At 42.0% G+C, this 19,794-nt stretch overlaps 1 protein-coding gene across 11 annotated transcripts in view; it reads left to right on the top strand.

The window, feature by feature from the left end:
- The window catches only part of SLC12A8 (solute carrier family 12 member 8), a 156,307-nt gene extending 137,142 nt beyond the window's left edge, over window positions 1-19,165 (top strand). For 10 of the 11 annotated variants that reach the window (XM_053564400.1, XM_053564408.1, XM_053564398.1 and 7 more), the window contains 4 exons: window positions 9,024-9,121; window positions 9,894-10,011; window positions 13,837-13,897; window positions 18,308-19,165. In XM_053564400.1, the coding sequence (XP_053420375.1) occupies window positions 9,024-9,121; window positions 9,894-10,011; window positions 13,837-13,897; window positions 18,308-18,470 (440 nt within the window). In that variant the 3' untranslated portion in view covers window positions 18,471-19,165. The remainder of the gene's footprint in view (window positions 1-9,023; window positions 9,122-9,893; window positions 10,012-13,836; window positions 13,898-18,307) is intronic. The other variant, XM_053564403.1, reaches the window with a different exon arrangement.
- The last annotated feature ends 629 nt before the right edge of the window (window positions 19,166-19,794 follow it).

Raw genomic sequence — 19,794 nt, 5'->3', positions numbered from 1 at the left:
TTTGCTATCCAGATTTTGAATTCGATTTCTGACATCTCAGCTATTTGTTTGTGTATGGGATCTTGTGCTGTGTCTGCCCCGTTGATCCTTGGGGGAGTTGATCTACTCTGATTATTCATACTGCCAGAGTTTTTCTGTTGATTTCACCTCATGATTGTTTTTCACCATTGTCTCTGGCCATCCTCAGAGTTGGGGAGATGTCTTTCCAAGGTTAGACCCCAGCGGGATCAGTCTATTGTTGCTGGATCTTTGTAGGGAGTGACCCTGTGTAGTTCCTCTGCGGCTGCCCCAGCTAGGGAGTTCTGGTTGTGGAAGCAGCTCCGGAATGTGACACACCCGGGTCCAGCAACAGGGCAGGAGGTGGTGCCCACAGTTCTGGGAGTGCCTGGTGCCCAGTGAGTTTCGCACAGAGAGCCCAAGGCTCCAGCAATCTCTGGCCAGGAGAAGGGCTCTGTGCAGAGGCAGGGAGGGCTCCAGATGGCACGCGGCTACCAGTGTCCCTGGCCAGATGAGAGGGCAGTGTGGAGGCAGGGAGGGTACAGGAGGGAGGACGCAGGGTTGTGCGGTTCCTGCAGTTCCTGGTCAGGGCATGCAGAGACCCAGCAGGCGCAGCTCTTATGGAGGTCTGGGCGGTGCCAAGCCCAGGAGTTTGAGGTTGCTATGTGCTGTGACTCCATAGCACTCTACCCAGGGCAACAGCCTGAGGCTTCAACGTGCCAAAACTGGTCTCACTCTGCCCCTGAGGGTTAAGGCTGTAAGGCAGCTCAGTCCCCGCCTTTAGGCTGCTCAGTCACTAGGTTACTAGCTTCCGCCCAATGCTTGCTCTGCGACCCTGAAGGCGGAGCTTGCCAGGGCAGTTCTCTCACAATGGCTCTCTGCGGCCCACAGCCGAATACTATTATCTCTGTCCGGCTCAGCAGCTCAGTCTGGGGCCCTAGACAATGCGCAAAATTCTCCGCACTCCTGCTCAAGCTCTCCCCAAGGCAGTTCAACTGAGTGCCATGTCCAAAAACACTGAAACAGTTCACAGGTAAGACCTTTCCGGTTTGCAGTCTCACTGCTGCTTGTACTTAGGTTGCTGGCGGGATTAGGTTGAACACATGCAACCATTTGCCAGTTTTCCACTGCTTTGTCCTCCTCTTGGGGTCCAGAAGTCCCTTGCTGACTCCCTGTGTCCTCAAAGGGATGATTACAGGCAGATCCCACCAGCCAGAGAAGCCTGGAGTCTTATCTTCCCAGACTCACCGTGCCCAGTTGCAGGGAAGCTGTTACTCAGCCACCATCTTGCTTCACCCCCAACCTTCACATTTTTATAGTTTATATTTCTGTGTTGATAATTCCCTATTTTCAAAGTTATTGTCGTCCTATTTTCCTTAAGTCATTGACATTATATTTTTCTTTAATTTGTTGAACACGTTTATAATAGCTGCTTTGAAGTCTTTGCCTGCTAAATCCAACTGAGGGCCTGTTCAGTAGTTTCTTCTGATGGATTTTTTTTTTTTTTTTCCTCTGAGCATGGGTCACAGTTTCCTATTTCTTCACATGTCTTGTAATTTTTGTTTGGCAACTGGGCAGTGTTAGATAATATATCACAATAACTCTTGATTTTAATGTACATTTCTGAGTTTTTATTTGTTTGCTTTAATAAAATTTCCTGGATGTGAACTGTGGAATCTGTCTTCCCTGCTGATGTCTTTAGTCAGCTTTTTATTCTTGTTTTTATTTTTTTAGCCTGGCTTTCTTGGAACTTGCCTCTATGTGTGCATAGCACATAAGGCTTCTGCTCTCTGCCAGTCAATCTGTGTGAAGATCCTGGCAAGCACAATCAAAGTTGCAGCCAGGTGGTTCTCCAGTCTCCCTGGGCTTTTACTTTTTGCCAGGCTCTCTCAGGTCTCACCAGGTGTGGGCATAGTTTCCCAATCATCCAGGGAACTGTGGGGAGGTTATCTAGACCTTTTATGGCTCTGTCATTTTCAAGATCTCCCTCTTTCACTTTCTGCTGGTCTACTATTCACTCTACCTGCGTCTGCACCCTCAGGTTAGCAAAGCCGAGGATTTTCCCCATTCATTTTTCTATTGTCCTCACTATATTGAGCTTATAAAACCATAGCCTTTTCCCCTGGTTTCAAATCAAGTTTGCCCTCTTGGCAGCAAAACTGGTGGTTTCTGACTAGCTCTGTGCATATGACAACTGGGGCAGCTCTGTGCATATGCCAAAAGGCTGCAACTCTCACCATCTCAGCTCTAACAGTTTTTAAAAAATAAATGCTTTTCAATGTATTATCTCCATCTGGGAAATTTCTGTGTTTTCTAGTTTGTGTAGTTTTATTCTTTTTTTTTTTTTTGTGGTAAAGATACACTGACCTTTTCATACTGCTAGAGCTGGAACTCCTTCTGGTTCATTCCTTCTGGAGAATGACATTTGGAAATGTAACAAGAAATGTAAAACTGTTTATTTGCCATGATGTAGTAAATGTATTTGTGGGAAGTGTATATATATATAAAAAAAAAAACCTAAAACCAAACAACAAACCAAGAAATGTATACCAGATTGTCATATTTGCATTGTTTGTGCTAATGACAAATTAGAAATAACTTAAATGCTCAGCATTTGGAAAGCGGTTAAGCAAATTATAGTATCAACATGGCAAAATATCACATGGATTTTAAACATGATTCTTTGTGGACTGTAGCAATGCATAATCCCAGTTTATACACCCTGATTAGAACTATATGTTTATTCTGACAAAGACATGAAGTGGATTTTCAGAGAGAGTTTAATGTTTATTTTATGTACTTTCTGTAAAATTACTCCCATTTATGATTTAAAAAATTAACACAGTTGGCCTTCCCCCTCTATACTTGAAGTGTTTATTATTAAGTGCATGAGTTTTGTGAACATTTAACTTGTTAGACACTAAATTTTACAAGACAATTTACCATTATGTGTTAAGTTTGATTTTTTTTTTTTTTTTGCAGTTTCTGGCTGGGGCTGGGTTTGAACCCACCACCTCCAGCATATGGGGCCGGCGCCCTACTCCCTTGAGCCACAGGCGCTGCCCATATGTTTGATATTTTTAACATGCATGATGTGTGATTTCGTTCGTTTGTTTTATGACTAGAGGCTTGATAAAGTTGCCTTCCTGATTAGTACTCTGTAGTATTTCTAGCATAAGAAACTGTCATCCCATCCCCCACAAGTTCATAAGAATTGCTTCTTCCAGCAAAATCTTAGACAAGAGAAAAAATTCCTTTAGTCACTTTGGAAGGGTTTTGAAACCACAGCTACTTGGAATTATGAATAATTTTCTGCCCATGTCGTTGTACCTATTCTAAGTCATAAAGCATTGTTGCATAAATTCTCCCTTGCACAGCTGATGTGTGAAATTATGTTTGTCTGGTGGACAGACCCCTTCCTATTACTTCTCCTCAAGTTTCTCAGAAAACACACACAAACACACACACAATTCCTTTTAGGTTCAGTATAAATGAAGTTGTACAAGATTGAGTATGGTGAAAGGGTGAGCTTAACATTTGGCAAATCTCAGACAGGCAAAAATATAAGTTCTTAACGAACAGTGTTCTTTCTTAATGACCAACTGTATTTTAGCAAGCGTATGATTATAAAAATGTCATACATTGGGCATGTTAAAATTAGGTATTTTAATTAAGGGCAATCATACCAGAATTCCTACTTTTTTTTTTAGAGACAGAGTTTCACTTTATCGCCCTTGGTAGAGTGCCGTGGCATCACAGCTTACAGCAACCTCCAACTTCTGGGCTTAGGCGATTCTCTTACCTCAGCCTCCCGAGTAGCTAGGACTATAGATGCCTGCCACAATGCCTGGCTATTTTTTTTTATTGTTGCAGGTTAGCCAGGGCCGGGTTCGAACCCACCACCCTTGGTATATGGGGCCAGCACCCTACCCATGGAGCCACAGGTGCCACCCCAGAATTCCTACTTTTAAAAAAGTAATAGAGCCATCTATTCAAATCAATCATACATCTTGGCAGACTTAATTTTAATCCACAATTAATAAGGAGACTTTTACACACAAACTTCTAAATGCCTAAAGTTGGTATTTAGAATATAAAAGATGGTCCTGGGCAGCACCTGTGGCTCAAGGAGTAGGGCACCGGCCCCACATACCAGAGGTGGCAGGTTCAAACCTGGGCCCGGCCAGAAACTGTAACAATAAAAAACAATGGTTCTTGCCCTCTAGGTATAGATGTATAAAAAATAAGTATAGTAGAACCTCCATAATTGACCACCTCCTTAAGTTAACCAAATTCTCATAGACCAGACACGCACCACATGTACATATCAGTACAGTAGGCCTAATTCCTTATGTTGACTGTGTCTGTATGTGACTAGTTTGTCTCTTGGGTGGTCAACTGACAGGGGTCCTACTGAATAATAGTTGGAAGCCCATGATGAATACAAATTGATATTGAGAAGTTGAAGATTTCTCAGGGGATAGGATGACTTATTTATTCATTCAACCAGATGTATAAAGCATCTCATACACGCCGGCATTATTCTAAGTACTAGGGGAACATGCAGAAAGTCTTCGCTGTCATAGAGCTTACATCCTAGTAAGAGAAAATACATAATAATTAAGCAAATATACATGTATATTATAATGTCAATAAGTAATGAGTGTTAGGAAGAATAATAAAGTGAGGTAATGGGAGAATAATATGTTATGAAGAATAATAAAGTGAGAGAGACCATGGTGGGGAAGGTGTGCTATTTCAGATCAGATCTGAAAAGAACATTCTGGGAAGAGATTTTGTTTTGTTTTAGAATATTCTCCATGATAGATCCTATGCTAACCTATAAAACAAATCTCAATAGATTTGAAAAGACAGAAATAACATAGAGTATGTTTTCTAGCTGCAATAAAATGCGATGAGAAATAAATGGCAAGAAAACATTTGGAAAACTCAAAAACGTGTGCAAATTAAATAACACACTTTTAAACAGCCGATGAAGGGAAGAGACTATTGTAATGGAGAACTGAATTGTAGGAAGCAGTGAGCCACACAGAGAGGTAAAGAGTTCCAGGTAAAGGAAATGACATGTACAAAGGTACAGACAGGAATTAGATGGGCACGTTCCCAGAACAGCAGAGATCCAGCAGCAGCTGGAGAGCAGTGAGCCAGGGGAGAGTGATCAGAGAGGAGCCTAGTGAGGAAAGCGGGCGCAGTGCTAAGTAGGGCCAACCAGGCCACTGTGTGTGTGGTAGGAGGCCATGAAGGTTCTAGCTGGTGCTCAGTGTGATCAGATTCGGGTTTTAAGAACATCAATGGCTTTGAGAGGAATGGTTTGTATGAAGGTAAAGAGAAGGAACCAAGGCCAATTTGGGAGGTGCGCTAAACTGCTGCAACAACCAAAAGTGAATTGGTTCAAATACAGTAGAAATTTATTTCTCATTTGCGTTAACAGCCAGGAAGGGGCTCCAAATCAGTGAGAGGCTCTCTTCCATGCAGTAATTCAGGGAGCCAGGAGCCTTCATTTGTATGACTTCACCATCCCCTAGGACCTTGTCATGTGCAAAGAAAGTGAAATCTGCATCACTAGACTTCAGGGAGAGTAAGGAGAAAGTGTGGAGAAGAGGAACATATTCCCATGAAGACATTGGCCCAGAAGTGGCACTCACCATTTCTGTTCACATTCTGCTGGTGAGAACTTAGCGACATGGCCATACCTGACTGTGAGAAATCCTGGGAAATGTATTCTAGCTGTGATCTCTACTATAGCAGCCCATTGTGCATGAAAAATGAAAGTGGGGCCCGGTGCCTGTAGCACAGTGGTTACAGCGCCAGCCACATGCACTGAGGCTGGCAGGTTCGAACCCAGCCCAGGCCAGCTAAACAACAATGACAACTGCAACAAAACATCGCTGGGCATTGCCATGAGCACCTATAGTCCCAGTTACTTGGGAGGCTGAGGCAAGAGAGTCACTTAAGCCCAAGAGTTTAAGGTTGCTGTGAGCTGTGACACCACCGCACTCTACTGAGGGCAACATAGTGAGACTCTGTATCAAAAAAATAAAAATAAAAAATAAAAATAAAAAAATAAAAATAAAAGAAAAATGAAATGAAAGTGAGTTGGATGAGGATGGGAGCCACAGAGGTGGTGAGAGGTGATCAGAGCAGAATGTATTTTGGTGGTAGAATCAACGGGACTTACTGATGGAATAGATGTAGGTTTGAGAGAAAGAAAGGAGTCAGGATTCACTTAGATGTTTTTGTAAATGATGGGTGTCATTTACTCAGATAAAGAAGACTTGGGGGAAAATAGTTTTCTGTTTCAACCATGTTAAGTTTGAGGTGCTTATTAGCCAACTAAGGGGAGATATTGAGGAGAAAACGAGGTACTCGAAACTTCATTTCAAGGGAGAGGTTGAAGATGATGTAAACTTGGAGTTATTATTATATCAACAGTATTTAAAGCCATGGAATAGATGAGATCTCTTAGGAGTGGGCATATATGGGCAAAGGAAGAGAGCTGAGGATTGGACATTGGGATACTTCAATATTTTCAGGTTGGAAGGAGGAGGTGAGCCAGCAAAGGAGACTGAGTGGGCAGTGAGATCGGAGAAAAACCCGGAAAGGAGAACATGACCATGTGTGTCAGATGCTGCCTGAAAGGTCAAGTGGAATGAGAACCAGCAGTTGGCTGCTGAATTTGAAAAGATTCAAATCACTGGCAACTTCAGTAAGAGTAGTTTTAGTGGAATGGTCTTAAGAGTGGGTTGAGGAAATAATGGGACGTGAAGATTGCACAGCAATTCTTTTGGGGAAGTTTGCTATAAGGGAGACCAAGAAATAAGGAATAACCAGGTGTGACCTGGAGACCTATATTTAGTTAGGAGAAATTACAGTGTATTTGTACTTGATGGGAATGATTCAGTAGAGGACAGAAAAATCAACGTGAGAGTGAAGTCTTTGAACAGGCCAGAGTGGGTGGGATCTAGGGCACAAATGCAGGAATGGGCCTTAGGTGGGAGCAGGACTGTTCGCCCATTGCGGAAGGAGGGAAGGCAGAACAGAGATGCAAGTGACGTGGCCGATTTGGTGTTGAGAGGATACAAAAGTTCTCTTTGGAGAGGAGAGGTTGCAAATGTGTTATGCTAGAGAATCGGAGAATTAGTTGCTTAGGTGTGAGATGGCTGAGGAATGTGGAAGTGTGGAAGCAAGTCTATATGCAAGGGAACGCTGATAATCTTGGACCATGGGACCTAAGCTAGGGAAGAGAGTAGTGAAAACAGGAGCTAGGTGATGGAAAGCAAAAAGATATAGGGAAATTATCCAAAGATCCTTCTGTAGACTTAGGAATAGTTGGAGTGAGGAACAGCAGAGCAAATAAGCTAAAATTTTTTTTGAAAAAGGAGGTTATGGGGTGAGAATGGATTGCTTAAAATTCTGATTTAGGAACTGTAAGTTCGTGGGTAATGACAAACCTCAAGTGTGGCTAAGAGAGTTTATAGTTGAGGGGAGTAAAAGAAAAGACGTTGGAGTGAGGCTTTCAAGGGACTGCAAGATCAGGGCATTGAATGAGTTGTTTATGTAGAAGTCACTGAAGTCACCAAGAATGATGATGGGGTGGTGATAGAAAGATGGCAAGTTGGGGGCTGAAATCTTTAACAAGGTGCTGGTGACCAAGTTTGTAAAGGACTGTAATGATAAAGGGGAAGGTGTGAAATGGTCTGATGGCATGTGCTTCAAAGGGGGTAGGTCGTAAAGCCACAGTGACCAAAGAGGACAGAAGGCTTGACCAGGAACACTTAGTGAGTCTCCTCTGCTCAAGATGGGTGTGGTGTAGACCCACAATAAAGTATATTATCCGGTGGGTGAAGAAACATGTAATCAAATATACAACAACAAATAATGGTGAGTGTTAGGAAGGAAAAGAAATAGGTCCTAAGGGAATAAATTTAGATTTTTGTTGTGGGGGTTGCTTTCTACGAGGAAGTGCTGAGACCTGAGGGCTGAACAGGAGTTAGGCAAGCAGAGGGCCAGCGGATCCATGAGAAGTGTGTCCCAACTGCATTCCAGGGACCAGTGAAATATCAGAAGTGGCTGAGATGGGGAAGGGGACTAGCATGTGAGATAGGACTGGGACGTGCAGGGAGGAGGAAGGGCTGGTGCGGTCGGGGCAGTCCCTGTGAAGCAGGGATCTGGTGTTGAGGAATAGAGGAAGTGCCAGTTAGGGAGCTGTTAGCCACATTCCTGAGCAACCAACTAAGAAGGTTGGGAACACCTGAAGGCTACAGTAGTGGTTCTAACAAATGGTATGTTTGTAGCATTGAGGATAATTAGACCATATCGTTAAACAGTCTAGATGCATTTTCATGGTTAAATGGAGCATTTCTGGAACCAGCTGAAAACCAGGAAGGCAGAACTGAAGAGCATGTGGTAGGGCTCTGAGAAGCTGGGACATGTCAGAAATCCCTGGAGGACAAGGCAGAAATACACATTTGTTTATTGTCAGACCTCAACTACCAGAGGAAGGAATCAGAGGACCTGTTCTCCCTCCCCGCTCTCTCCTAATCACTTTATAGTCTACACCTGAGATCAGGCTAACCTGCGCTAACCTTCACAGTCAGACGGTTGCAAAGACCATCCCACAATAGACTGGCCAGCAGACCCAGTGGTCATACTTGGGAGCCAAGACCACCAGTTGTCCAATTTCCCACTCTATCCCCTTACATCTAACAGAGAGGGCTATCTGAACTTCCCATTGCCCCAGACCACAGACCCGGACAGATGTGTTGTGGGCTTTGAAGGAGCTTCCTTCTCCATCCTGCCCTTCCTTTCCCTTCTTTCTCAGATCCTTGGCTGATGGGATGGGTTAAACGCTTCCTTCCTCATTCTCCAAGGGCAAGTACTAGCACTTGTCCTTTAGGCTAAGTTACAAAAACGGGTAAGAGGAGCTCATAGATATTTGCTCATAAAAACAGAAGAGAGTTTCATAGCAAATTGACAGCCAGGGATTTGTCTAATTTATTTTTTAGATTTCTTCCTGAAGTCTAGGCTCCAGGAACAAGATGTCCACAAGAGACCAACTTCTTTCTACACGCAAATATGTAATCCTTGGGTCTCCTTGTTGGGGGTGAGTAACTTCATCTTGATCTTAATTGTCATTGGGCCATATCAGGTGGAGATGTGTGATGCTGGGGGTGTGGAGAGAAAGGAGAGCTTAATTAGAAGCAGTGTGATTTAATTACCTGATATATTAAAATTTAGATAAGACCACATATGGCAAAAATACATTTAATGAACCACTTTATTTATTTATTTATCTATTTATTCTTTTTTTGAGATACAGTCTCATTCTGTTGCCCAGGCTGAAGTGCAGTGTCATGATCCTAGCTCACTATAGCTTCAAACTCCTGGGCTCAAGGGATTTTCCTGCCTTGGCCTCCTGAGTAGCTGGGACTATACAGGCATGCCATGGTGCCCAGCTAATTTTTCTATTTTTAGTAGAGATGGGTCCTGCTCTTGCTTGGGCTGGTCTCAAACTCCTGAGTTCAAGCAATCCTCCCAGAGTGCTAGGATTATAGGTGTGAGCCAGTATGCCTGTCCTGAATCACTTATTTTAATCAATGATTTTTTAAAAAATAATTAATAGCCTTCAAGAACCTTTTTTTTTTGGCTGGGGCTGGGTTTGAACCCGCCACCTCCGGGTGGGATCCGCACCCTACCCGTTTGAGCCACAGGCGCCACCCCAGCCTTTAAGAACCTTTGCATTACTAAATTTCTAGGCTAATGAAAAATTACTTACTCTTAAGGCCTTAGCCTTGTGGCTTGCCTACCATGTGGAAAGCCATTAGGTGGAGGTATGTGATGTTGGGGGTGTGGCCCTTCCGTCTCTGTTTCTACAGGCTGTTGGGTCCCTTCTCATCATGTTTGTGATCCAGTGGGTCTATACCCTGGTTAACATGGGTGTTGCTGCCATTGTGTATTTCTACATTGGCCGGACCAGTCCAGGACTTCACCTTGGTAAGCAGCAAAGCCACTTGCCACCACTTCTCTCATTCTCTTTAGCACTCATGGAAAAAAAAATGTTTTGAACACCTGTTAAATGCCGACACTGACTCAGATAAGAATCTAATTTTCAAATCGTTTATAGTCTGATGGAGAACTATGATATGCACATAAATGATTACAAATGAAAAATAATAACTTATTGTAAGATTTATAAAGTACATAGAAGTAAAACGCATAACAGCACAAGAGCTAGCTAGAAGGAATGGAACTTATACTACTGTTATAAGTTTCTTTTTTGCAGTTTTTTTTGGCAGGGGCTGGGTTTGAACCTGCCACCTCCGGCATATGGGGCCAGCGCCCTACTCCTTTGAGCCACAGGTGCCGCCGCCCTGTTATAAGTTTCTTGTACTGTATATTAAGTACTATAATATTACTTAAAGGTAGATTGTGGTAAGTTCAGGATGTATACTCTAAACCCTAAAGCAACCCACTAAAATAACACAACACAGCATTATAGCTAAGCTAATAGAGAAGATACAGTTGAATGAAAAAATACACAAATCAAAATAAGGCAGAAAAAGAAGAAAGAGATAAGGGATATATGGGACACACAAAAAACAAATAGCAAGATGGTAATATATATATGTATACGTGTGTGGCATATATAGGGTATATATCTATCTATCTATCTATATATATATACCTGTATATACACTACCATGCTTTTTTATTCAATCTGACAATCTTTGACATTTAAGACCATCTATATATATCTGACTATATATATTTGCATATATATACTTATATATGTATAATATATAAAAATATAATATATAATATAATATATATGCAAATATATAATATATATGCAAATATATACCTGGCCATATCAATAATCATACCAAATACAGATGGTCTTAAATGTCAAAGATTGTTAGATCGAATAAAAAAACATGATCCAACTTATATGCTGCCTACAAGAAACCTCCTTTAAATATAAAGACACAAACAGATTAAAAGTGAAAGGATGGAAAAAGATATACTGGGCTAATACTAATCGAAAGGAAGCAATAGTGGTCATGCTAACATTAGATTCTGTGATTTTAGGAAAATATTTCAAGGATAAAGATAATCATTTCATAAAGAGAAAAATTTATCAAGAAGATACAATAAACGTCATTTAGACACTTAGAACATTAAATTACATAAAGCAAAACCTGACTGACTTCTTTCTAAGAAGAAATAGAAAAGTTCATAATTATAGTCAGAGATTTCAACACCACTCTCCCAATAACTTACAAAACAAGTAGGCATAGAATCAGTAAAGCTATAGAAGACTTGAATAATGCTGTCAACAAACCTGGCCTGACATTTATAGAACGCGGCACCCCAAACAGCAGAATATACATTCTTTTCAAGTATATATGAAACATTTACCAGCACATATTCTAGGATATAAAAAATGTTTCAATAAATTAAAAAATATTCAAGTCAATGTAAGAGCAAAGTATGTTTTCTGACCAAAAGAGGAAGTAATTAGAAATAAATATATATTCACAATATCAGGTTAAAAAAAATGAATAGCAGAAAGATATCAGAAAATAGCTAACTTTTCAGAAACTAAATAGCACTTAAAAAAACCTACAGAAATTAAATAACCCATGGTTCAAAGAAGAAAGCAGAAATGAAATTACAAAATATTTTGAACTGAATAAAAGTAGAAATACATAGCCTGTAGTCCCAGCTACTTGGGACGCAGAGGCAAAAGAATTACTTGAGCCTGAGAGTTGGAGGTTGCTGTGAGCTGTGACGCCACCGCACTCTACCCGGGGCAACGGCTTGAGACTCTGTCTCAAAAAAAAAAGAAAGAAAAACTTTACCTAACAATTGCAATCAGTGTAACTGGCTTATTGTACCCTCAATGAATCCCCAACAATAAAAAAAAAAAAAAAGAAAGAAAATACAGTCCATCAAAATTATAGGATGTAGCTAACTTAGTATAGAAAGGAAATTTATAACATCAAATGCTTATATTAGAAAAGAAGAAGCTAGGTGTGGTTAGTAATGCCTGTAGTCCCAGCTACTGGGGAGGCTGAGGCAGGAGGATTGTTTTAGCCCAAGAGTTTGAGGTTGCAGTGAGGTGTAATAGTGCCATTGCATTTCAGCCTGGGAAAGACCCTGTCTCAAAAAAAAAAAGATAAAGAAAGAAAAAATAATAAAAGAAGTTGTGGTGATCTATTATGACACCACTGTACTCTAGGAAAAAAAAAAAAAGAGAGAGCTTTTAAATGTGTTCCAGCTTCCAACTTAATAAACTAGGCCAAGTATGATGGCTCGTGACTGTAATCCTAGCACTCTGAGAGGCTAAGGTGTGTGGTTTGCTTGAGCTCAGGAGTTTAAGACCAGCCTCAGCAAGAGTGAGACCCACTCTCTACCCCTCGAAAAGACAGAAAAATTAGCTAGGCATTCGGTGGGCGCCTGTAGTCCCAGCTACTCAGGAAGCTGAAGCAAGAGGATCACTTGAGCCCAAGAGTTTGGGGCCGCTGTGAGCTATGACCTCACAGCACTCTACCCTGAGGCAATAGAGTGAGAGTCTGTCTCAAATAAATAAATAATGATTTAGCAAAACAATAATGCTTAGAAGCAGTCTTTATATCAGCTAATTTCAGGTATTGAATATATTTTAATTAACATAGTGGTTATTTCAATGATTGCTTCTGAATTTCTTTTTGAAAGTTTGATCTTAGTAAATATTTACCAGAAATCTATTCACAGGAAAGTATGAAATCAAATTTCAGGCCAATGTCCATCCAAAATTTGGATAATTTGGAATCTAATTGATCACACTTAAGTAGGGTCAGTTTATAAAATGCTTATGCTTATTTTCTTCCTCTTGACAATCTCAAAATATATTAGGAATCTTTTCTTTGCAATTGCAGGTATGAAAGCAAATCTAAGACGTATCCTTCCTTTAACCATGAGACCCCTAAATGATACTGAGTAAACACACATCATCCACTGTGTGTTGTTGACCTTAGCCAAGATTCAAACATGTTTCTTAAAATAATGCAAACTTCCTCTTCACGTATTGAACATTAGCTATTTAATGTATTTTCAACTATATATATTTATGTAAGTTAGAAGAGCATTTTCTAAAATTATGCTTGATTTATTTTTCTAAAGTTATTTGTGATTTATCATGTTTGTTTTTAAATCCACACCCAAGGAAGGATGGGTTTCTCAAAAATGATTGATAAACCCTATTCAAGCAGGTGTGTCTGATATAAAGATATTTGGCTGGTATCCATAATCTCACTTCAAAATTTAGCTTTATCATTTCTGCATGTTGACCTATTTTATTCACTTTATATCTTTGGAAACTTCCTAAGTGCCAGATGCTGTGAAGTTCTGTGAGGGTTACAAAGAGGAAAAAGACATGTTCCCTGTTTTCAAAGAGTGTGTGGTCTAGTGGGGGATTTTAGAGCATGTATTAAACACAGGTCAGTATGGAGCTAAGAAAAAACATTATCAAAGATTTTTAAGTTCCTAAGACTGAAGTTAGCAAGTCCTCTGCATTTTTCTTTATAGCACTTTATCTAGTTTCTTTCTGGGAATTTAGAGGTTTAGAAATAAATTTTTGAAAAGTGCACAAAAAGTCCATTGTAGGCTGCGGTCATGGAGTATTACAATGAATATTGTTTGGTTAGACTGAAAAAGAGGGGACAATTGTGCTAATTCTGTCAGGGGAGCGTGATATGAGATCATCCTATTAAAACTGGAACAATGGATACGTACATAGAAGCTTAGTAAACATGTAGGTATATGTCTTCTGTCCAGGATCAGCCTCCAACTTCAGCTTTTTCCGGTGGATGAGGTCTCTTCTGATCCCCTCCTGCAGGTATGTCCCAATTTGGGGCCATTACCAGGATGGACAAGTGTCCGGGAGTCCTGGGGTGTGCTGAGAGTGCCATGTTCCTGGCTGGGCTAGGGCCTGGCTTGTGGTGTGGGAACCTGACACTGGGAACCTCCAGGAGACCCAGCTGTTGCTCCTCTCTGTCGACCACACTCGGGCCACCTTCTTCCCTTATTATCCTCCCTGATTGTGAGCAGAGACTTTATTTAAAAACTGATTGCTGGAACGACAAGTCAACAATCAACTCTTAGGGAGTTTATAGCCTAAGCAACATTGGCATCCATACATAATCATGCTTGAAATTAAAGCCCAAAGGAAATGCAAAGCTAGGACACACTTTTCCACCTGAGTCAGAGGTAGTTGACTTGACCATGCAGAGGACAAGTACAGAAATAAAGTAGAAATCCCGGAGGATCTCTGTGGGATCCATGTCCAGATGCATGGAGCAAGGGAGCAAACTCTCCTGTGAGGTGGGAGGAGGCCTTGTGGAGAAGGCAGAATTTCCCAGGCGCCACAACCCTTTCCTTCCCCTTACTCTGGTAGCACTGATGCTTCCTCACCTTGTAAGGCCTCAGGATTCCAGGGAATTGCTCCAGCTTTTCTGTCCATTTCAAAATCAGTGTGGGTCCTTCACTGTAGGCTGGGACAATCCAGGCAGAACCCATCCCAGGATTTATTTGGTTTCATTTTGTTGATTTGTTTCTGAAACTCTACATACCTGGTTTATACTTGCCAGTATTTCCACCTCTATGCCCAGACATAGCTGGTGGATCAGTGGACCCTATCCCAGATGCAAGTTCAGAATCCTTTTTTTTTCCTTATTATTTTTTTGTTGTTGTTGTGGTGGTGGTGGTGGTGGTAAAATACACACAAGATTTACCATCTTAACCATGTTTAAGCATGGAGTGCAGGGGCATTAAGTTAGTTTGTATTGTTGTGCAACCATCACCACCATCCTTCTTTAGAACTTGCTCATTTTCCCAAATAGAAACTCTCTACCTGTTTTTTTTCTTTTTTTTTTTTTTGGCTGGGGCTGGGTTTGAACCCGCCACCTCCGGCATATGGGACCAGCGCCCTACTCCTTGAGCCACAGGCGCTGCCCTGAAACTCTCTACCTGTTAAACAATAATTCCCACTCCCCAGAATCCTTATTAAGACAGCTCTTCATTAGCCGGGCGTCGTGGTGGGCGCCTGTAGTCCCAGCTACTCGGGAGGCTGAGGCAGGAGAATCGCCTAAGCCCAGGAGTTGGAGGTTACTGTGAGCTGTGTGACGCCACGGCACTCTACCAAGGGCGATAAAGTGAAATTCTGTCTCTACAAAAAAAAAAAAAAAAGACAGCTCTTCACAAGCATAGTGCCAGCACTACTGACAATAAAGCTGTGGTGTTAGAGCTTGGGATGAAAAAAAGAAGGGACAAGGTGGGGAGCGGGCCCTGGGCTGGGGGCATAGCGAGGACTCCATCAGCTGCTTGGGCTGGAGCTATAGCAAAGGTGAGTGACCTCTTTGCCTGTTATCCAGTTCTGAGGCACACAAGGTTCTATGATCCTGGTCACGAAACACCTGCACTGACCTTCTTTCCCTACAACTTAGTCCTAAGGGCAAGTAGAGTTTAAATGGAAATAGACTCTGTGTAGATGCTGCTTACAGATTCTGGAGCTGCAAGTGGTGTGTGGGTGATAATATTTGTCCTTGCCTGAGTTACTGGGATATTTTTAGTCATTTCTGGTTCTAAAATCTAAAAATGGCCATAGAACGTCACTATTCCTTATGCTGTCCTCTGAATTCCTGAGATTTCACCTCAAAGGTCACTGTAGGGCTATATAGGAAGAAGAATGTATTAGGAGGAGATTAGTCTTAGAATAGGACAATATTTTAGCTGCAACAGAATAAAGGCCCAGGTTCTGTGGGCTATGCTGGTCTCACCATGGCTGCTGGGAAATATTTTAGGATGGTTATTCAGGAGGGTGAAAGGATTAAGAAATGGTGATTTATTTAAAACTAGAGATTTTATAATAAATCATTATTTATCACACTTGTGAATATAATTAATCACATTCATTGATTAATAAATAATGATTATTAATACGTGTATATTTTCTGCTTTGTCATTTTAAGCCCCCTCATCCCTACCAACTATAGCCCCAAATGCCCCTTGAAGCCAAAGAAGAAGAATGTGGAGTGTGTTCAGGCCAAAGCATTTGTCCATGTTACTTTCTCTGATACACCTACAATCCCCTGTAAGTAAGTGAAGTTAGGCCTGACCTTGAGAAGGCTTTCCTTCCTGCAGCCCTAGCAACTGTTCAGACGAGGATTCTTAAGCCATTCTAGACTAAGTAGTGAAGTATATTACCTCGTTTCCCCGAAAATAAGGCATCCTCCGAAAATAAGACCTACCTACAGGAAAGGTAAGATGTCCCCTGAAAATAAGACCTAGCGCATCTTTGGGAGCACACCTTAAAATAAGACACTGTCTTATTTTTAGGGAAACAGGGTATTTCCCCATCCTCAGAAGACTATAATGCTTTCACCTTGAAAAGAAAAATGAAGAAAAAGAATTAGCAAATACAAAAACAAAATTTAAAAACACAATACATTGGCAAAACACTTCTTTGTTGACTGGTATGGTATTTTTGTCACTTTCTAACCTAACTTTTTGGAGATTCAAGTTTTATAGAAATTAATTCACTTCTCAGCCTTGACCTGTGTAATTTAGATATGTTCCCAACAAATGGCTGTAACGCCTTGGTCATGTGAGCCAAACTCAAACTTTACCAGAGTCAGTTGAAACTTTCTGCTAAGTTCCATGGATTTATAACATTAGATTTCTACATTTACAAAATTCTTAAATATATTCCTTACTTAAACAATTGAACCTTGGGCAGCACCTGTGGCTCAGTCGGTAGGGCGCCGGCCCCATATACCGAGGGTGGCAGGTTCAAACCCAGCCCCAGCCAAACTGCAACCAAAAAATAGCCGGGCGTTGTGGCGGGCGCCTGTAGTCCCAGCTACTCGGGAGGCTGAGGCAAGAGAATCGCTTAAGCCCAGGAGTTGGAGGTTGCTGTGAGCTGTGTGAGGCCACAGCACTCTACAGAGGACCATAAAGTGAGACTCTGTCTCTACAAAAAAAAAAAAAAAAAATTGAACCTTACTACTAGTAAAATTGTTAAGGGGAAGTCCATGCCTAAGTTATGACTTAAGGACCTAACTCAGACCGAAGGAACTGGGAAGATGAGAGTACAGAGGCAAAAGGAGGTAGGCAGGCTTCCAGAGGCCAGTAAGCTGCCCGCGGACGGAACTGTGCCTGCATCTGACTTCTGTGGCTGCCCTCACTGCCACTCCTGGCTTTCCTTGCTCCACTCTTCCTCCAGCATTTTTCTTCACCACTTTATTCCAGCTCTAGCTCCAACTTTAGCTGTATGCAGGGACTCCAGTTGACAATGGCATCTATACCCAACTTGCTCTTTCTCTTGAGGCCGCCTAACTGTGAAAAGCCTTTGCAGTTTCCCTCTTAGATGCCTGCCATATAAACCTTCACTCTGAAAACCATTCCTCATTCAACTGTCTTTCCAACGAACCCACGAGAAGGTTTCCCTTTTCACTCTTCTCAGTTTTCCAGCCTCTCCACTGTGATTTCATTTGACAAAAAAGCAAGGAAAGCTACTGAGCCATAACACAACACCATTTGGAAGGCCAAATCTCTCTTTGTGGGTCGTCTCCTATTGAGTAGGTAGCTTTATACTCTTCTTTTTTTTAAGACAGTCTCACTCTGTTGCCCTGGGTAGAGTGCCATGGTGTCATCATAACTCATAGCAACTCAAAGCCATCCTCTTATCTCAGCCTGCAAGTAGCTGGGACTACAGGTGGGCACCATCCCACCTGGCTAGGTTTTTATTTTTAGTAGAGACAGGATCTTTTTTTTTTTTTTTTGCAGTTTTGGCCAGGGCTGGGTTTGAACCTGCCATCTCCGGCATATGGGACTGGCGCACTACTCCTTTGAGCCACAGGTGCTGCCCTAGAGACAGGATTTTGCTCTTGCTCAGGCTAGTTTTGAACTTCTGAGCTCATGCAATCCACCTGCCTGGGCCACCCAGAGTGCTAAGATTACAGGCATGAGCCACTGTACCCCGTCTGTTTTATACTTTCCTACTAAAGAAGGCAGATAACATCTCCCTTTGTTTTATCTGATACTTAGTATTTCTCGTATTTTTGAGTTCATTAATTCTTGTACATACAGCTTTCAACAATTATGTTTTAAACATATAAATACATGTTGAATAATTAGTATAACTGACGTTTCTGCAAATAATTTCCCGATCCTGAGTAGACTTGTCTCCCCTCCTCGGCCTCCACTTGTCCTCTCCTTTTCACCGTCCTCTGTGTCTCTCTCACTGTAGGAGCTTACGGTCCTCCCAGGAACAGATCATTTTGGCACCATCCCTGGCTAGGCTTGACATGGAGATGACTCAGCTCACCCAGGAGAACGCAGACTTCGCCACTCGGGATCGCTACCACCACTCCTCCTTCGTGAGTCGCGAACAGCTGATGCCTCAGTACTAGAAGTGGCACTGGGACCTTCCTCTCTGGGCGGTGTCCTTTGCACAGTGGACTCAAGCCTTGGAACCTTCGTGGAACTGCTTCTCTTCCATAAGAAACTCATGGCCTGTCTCCCACTGCTGCTTTGGACAATGGAAATCCGTGTTCTGGTCTAGATTACTCTGCCTAGCCCCAATAACATTAGGGATGGCAGTGGCCTCTGCAGCACCACACCCAGGCTAAAGAGCTCCACCTGGCACACCAGGACCATCCCTCAGATGTGGAGAAGCAGAATCAGATGGCTTGTTCTGAGGGCCACAATAAATGGTCATTTTCTTTCTTATTGTATTAATTTATTTTTGAATAAATAATATACTCCCATGGTTCAAAATGCCAAAGTATAATGATATATAAAGTGAAGGGAGACTTCCCTCCCATCCTTGCTCCCCAGCTGCTCTGATGTTCATGTCCCCTGGCCCAGACATAACCACTGGAATCAGGCATACTTCCGGAATTTTTTTTATGAATATCCAAGCAAATAGGTACGTGGATTCTTATCATTCTCCTTTTGTACACCAAGGGTAGTATGTTTTATGCACATTTTGCACCTTCCCTTTTCCCCTTAGTAATCTATCTTGGATTGCTACCTCTCCCTGTCACTATATATGTTGTTTCCTCGCTATGTCTCATTGTATGTATGCGCTACAGCTATTTACACCAGTTCCACAACGATGGACATTTGGATTCTTTCAGATCTTTTACTATTACGATCAGTTCTGCAGTGAATGATCTTGTACATATGTATTAGGATAAAGTATATCTGTAAGATAAATTTTCAAAAATCTTATATTTAATTGCAACTAGATTGTATAAACAGTAATATTAATCAGGTCTCACCCTGGGTTCCCTGCAAGCAGATGCTCGCGAGCTAGCACGTTATTGGAGAGAGCATGCAGGGAAGTGGGAGCAGAAGGGGCTGGAGGGAGGGCAGCAGCCACTGAGGTCATGGCACCTGCATGCTTAGTCTTGAGGGAGAGGACTCTTCTGGGAGCCCACAGGAACGTGAGAGGCAGGAAGGGATCAGAATCTACTGGCTTTTGTTTTCCATTATCAAAGGTTAGCTTCAAGGGGGCATTAACTACCCCTGCAATTGTGATTTGCATGAAACTGGCTGCAGCCTACCCAGAACTGGTTGCCCACGGTGGTGGCTGAGGTGGAACAAATTGGCCCCAGGGACAGGTGGGGCAGAGAGGATCTGAGGTGGCACACAAGGGGTGTTATACACACCCTGTATGTTGACAAAGTTCAGGAGTAAGCACAGGTTGTCAGGAAGGCAAAACTCGCATGT

The sequence above is a fragment of the Nycticebus coucang genome, chromosome 16 (genome assembly GCF_027406575.1).
Source record: "Nycticebus coucang isolate mNycCou1 chromosome 16, mNycCou1.pri, whole genome shotgun sequence".
Taxonomy (NCBI): Eukaryota; Metazoa; Chordata; class Mammalia; order Primates; family Lorisidae; genus Nycticebus; species Nycticebus coucang.
The sequence above is the reverse complement of the archived record's forward strand: the minus strand, read 5'-3'. Positions and strand labels throughout refer to the sequence as shown.